The following is a 1545-nucleotide window of genomic DNA, read 5'->3' on the forward strand; positions in this document are numbered from 1 at the left end:
CCGGGGACGCCACGTTTTGATGTATTCCCCTAAAAGAGAGAATGGTACGGGGGGTGGACGGGGGGGTTTTCAGGGAAGGACCTCTCCTGGGGGGGATTCCCGCTCCTGAGATGGAAAATTAAGCAGCAGAGTGATTCCTTCTGGATGGAAAAATTAAGCGGACGTTTTGCTTCAGGTTGTTTCCAGGAGCTGCTTCAGAGAAACTCCTGCAACAAGTGGCCGCTGCTGTAATTTAGCCTGAAACACGCTCACTCTGAGGGAACACAGCACAAAAAAGCTTCGTGCTCCCCCCGGCACCTCCAGAACAGACCCGAAGCACCCACAGCAGCTTCAGATCAAGAAACTGCATCAGAGGGAGGCTGCAGCTTCCCCCTCTCTGGATATTTTTTCCTGGAAAAACCCACAACCTGCTGGATGCAGGGATCCGGCCAGGCTGCCGGTGGCGGGAGATGGATGGGTTTCACGCCCGCTCCCCTCGCAAACCGCCCTCAGAGAGGGAAGGAAAGAGAAGATCCACCTTCAATGGGGCTAAAAATAAAACCCCACATGCGCAGCTGCTCCAGCGCCGCGACGCTCCCCGTGTACGGCTAAAAATAAACGGGGTGGCTGGAAATTGTTTTGGGTTGTGGCAAGGGGAAGCGGAGGACCCCCCCCATTTGTGACGGGAAAATGTCAAAAATCACCGGGAACTGGAAACCGGAGCCGGGTCCCACCCCTCACCTCTCTTGTGCAGCCAACCCTCCTTCACGACCGACACTTCGTTCATGGTGGTGCCGCAGGTTCTCGCCCCGTCTCTGCCGCGGGACCGGGGAAGCGGCTAACGCCGGCGGCGGCTGCGGGAGGAGCAGCGAGAGCGGAGACAACCTGCAGGGAGAAGAGAGAGATGCTCAAAAAACAGCTGGGAAAGCTCCTGATGCTTTTCTCTCCCCTCCTTCAGGGGGGAGGCAGCGGGTTTTGACACGAAGCCACCCCCATGCACCAATTAGGAACTCTTCCCCATTAGTTTAAAAAAAAAAAAAAAAAAAAAAAAAAAAATCAGTGCGGCAGCCTCGCAAACCTGGAGATTCCAGGAGGGAGCAGGTTTGTTGGCATCGTCCCTTTACCTGTCTGCCGTGCGACGAGGAATTAAAAAGCCTCGGGAGGGTTGGAAAAGCTTTTTGGTGTGTGTGGGGGGGAGCTAGGGTTCCTTACAAAACAAACAGCTCGACAAAAATTAATCAGTCACCTGACGGGATTAACTCCCCGGGCTCCAAAATCCCACCGCTGCGCCAGGCGATGGGAGGCGGCGGGACGAGGGGACGTGCCACATCCTGGTGGTGGCCGGAGGGGACTGTCCCCACCTTGAGTTTCCCCAAAATCCCCCTGGGATCTCTTCCAGCCCCATCCCCTGGATTTAATCCCGGTAAAATAAAACTGAACCCCACCAACACGCAGCCAGAGGCGAATCCCCAGACACGGTGTTATCCCCACGCAGCTCCCACTGCTGTTGGTTTAAAAACAACCCGAAATCATTGCTTTTTTGGGGCGTTTAAAGACAACTACGAC

At 55.3% G+C, this 1545-nt stretch overlaps 1 protein-coding gene across 1 annotated transcript in view; it reads right to left on the reverse strand.

Annotated features, from left to right (window-relative positions):
- The window catches only part of LOC104470295 (RAC-beta serine/threonine-protein kinase-like), a gene marked incomplete at its 3' end in the record, with an annotated part of 3525 nt that extends 2759 nt beyond the window's left edge, over window positions 1-766 (reverse strand). The window contains exons 1-2 of the mRNA XM_010085154.1: window positions 721-766; window positions 9-29 (exon numbers count right to left, since the gene is read on the reverse strand). Coding sequence (XP_010083456.1) covers window positions 9-29; window positions 721-766 — 67 coding nt within the window. The remainder of the gene's footprint in view (window positions 1-8; window positions 30-720) is intronic.
- Between the last annotated feature and the right edge of the window lie 779 nt (window positions 767-1545).

Source organism: Pterocles gutturalis, unplaced genomic scaffold, assembly GCF_000699245.1.
Source record: "Pterocles gutturalis isolate BGI_N339 unplaced genomic scaffold, ASM69924v1 scaffold34225, whole genome shotgun sequence".
Taxonomy (NCBI): Eukaryota; Metazoa; Chordata; class Aves; order Pterocliformes; family Pteroclidae; genus Pterocles; species Pterocles gutturalis.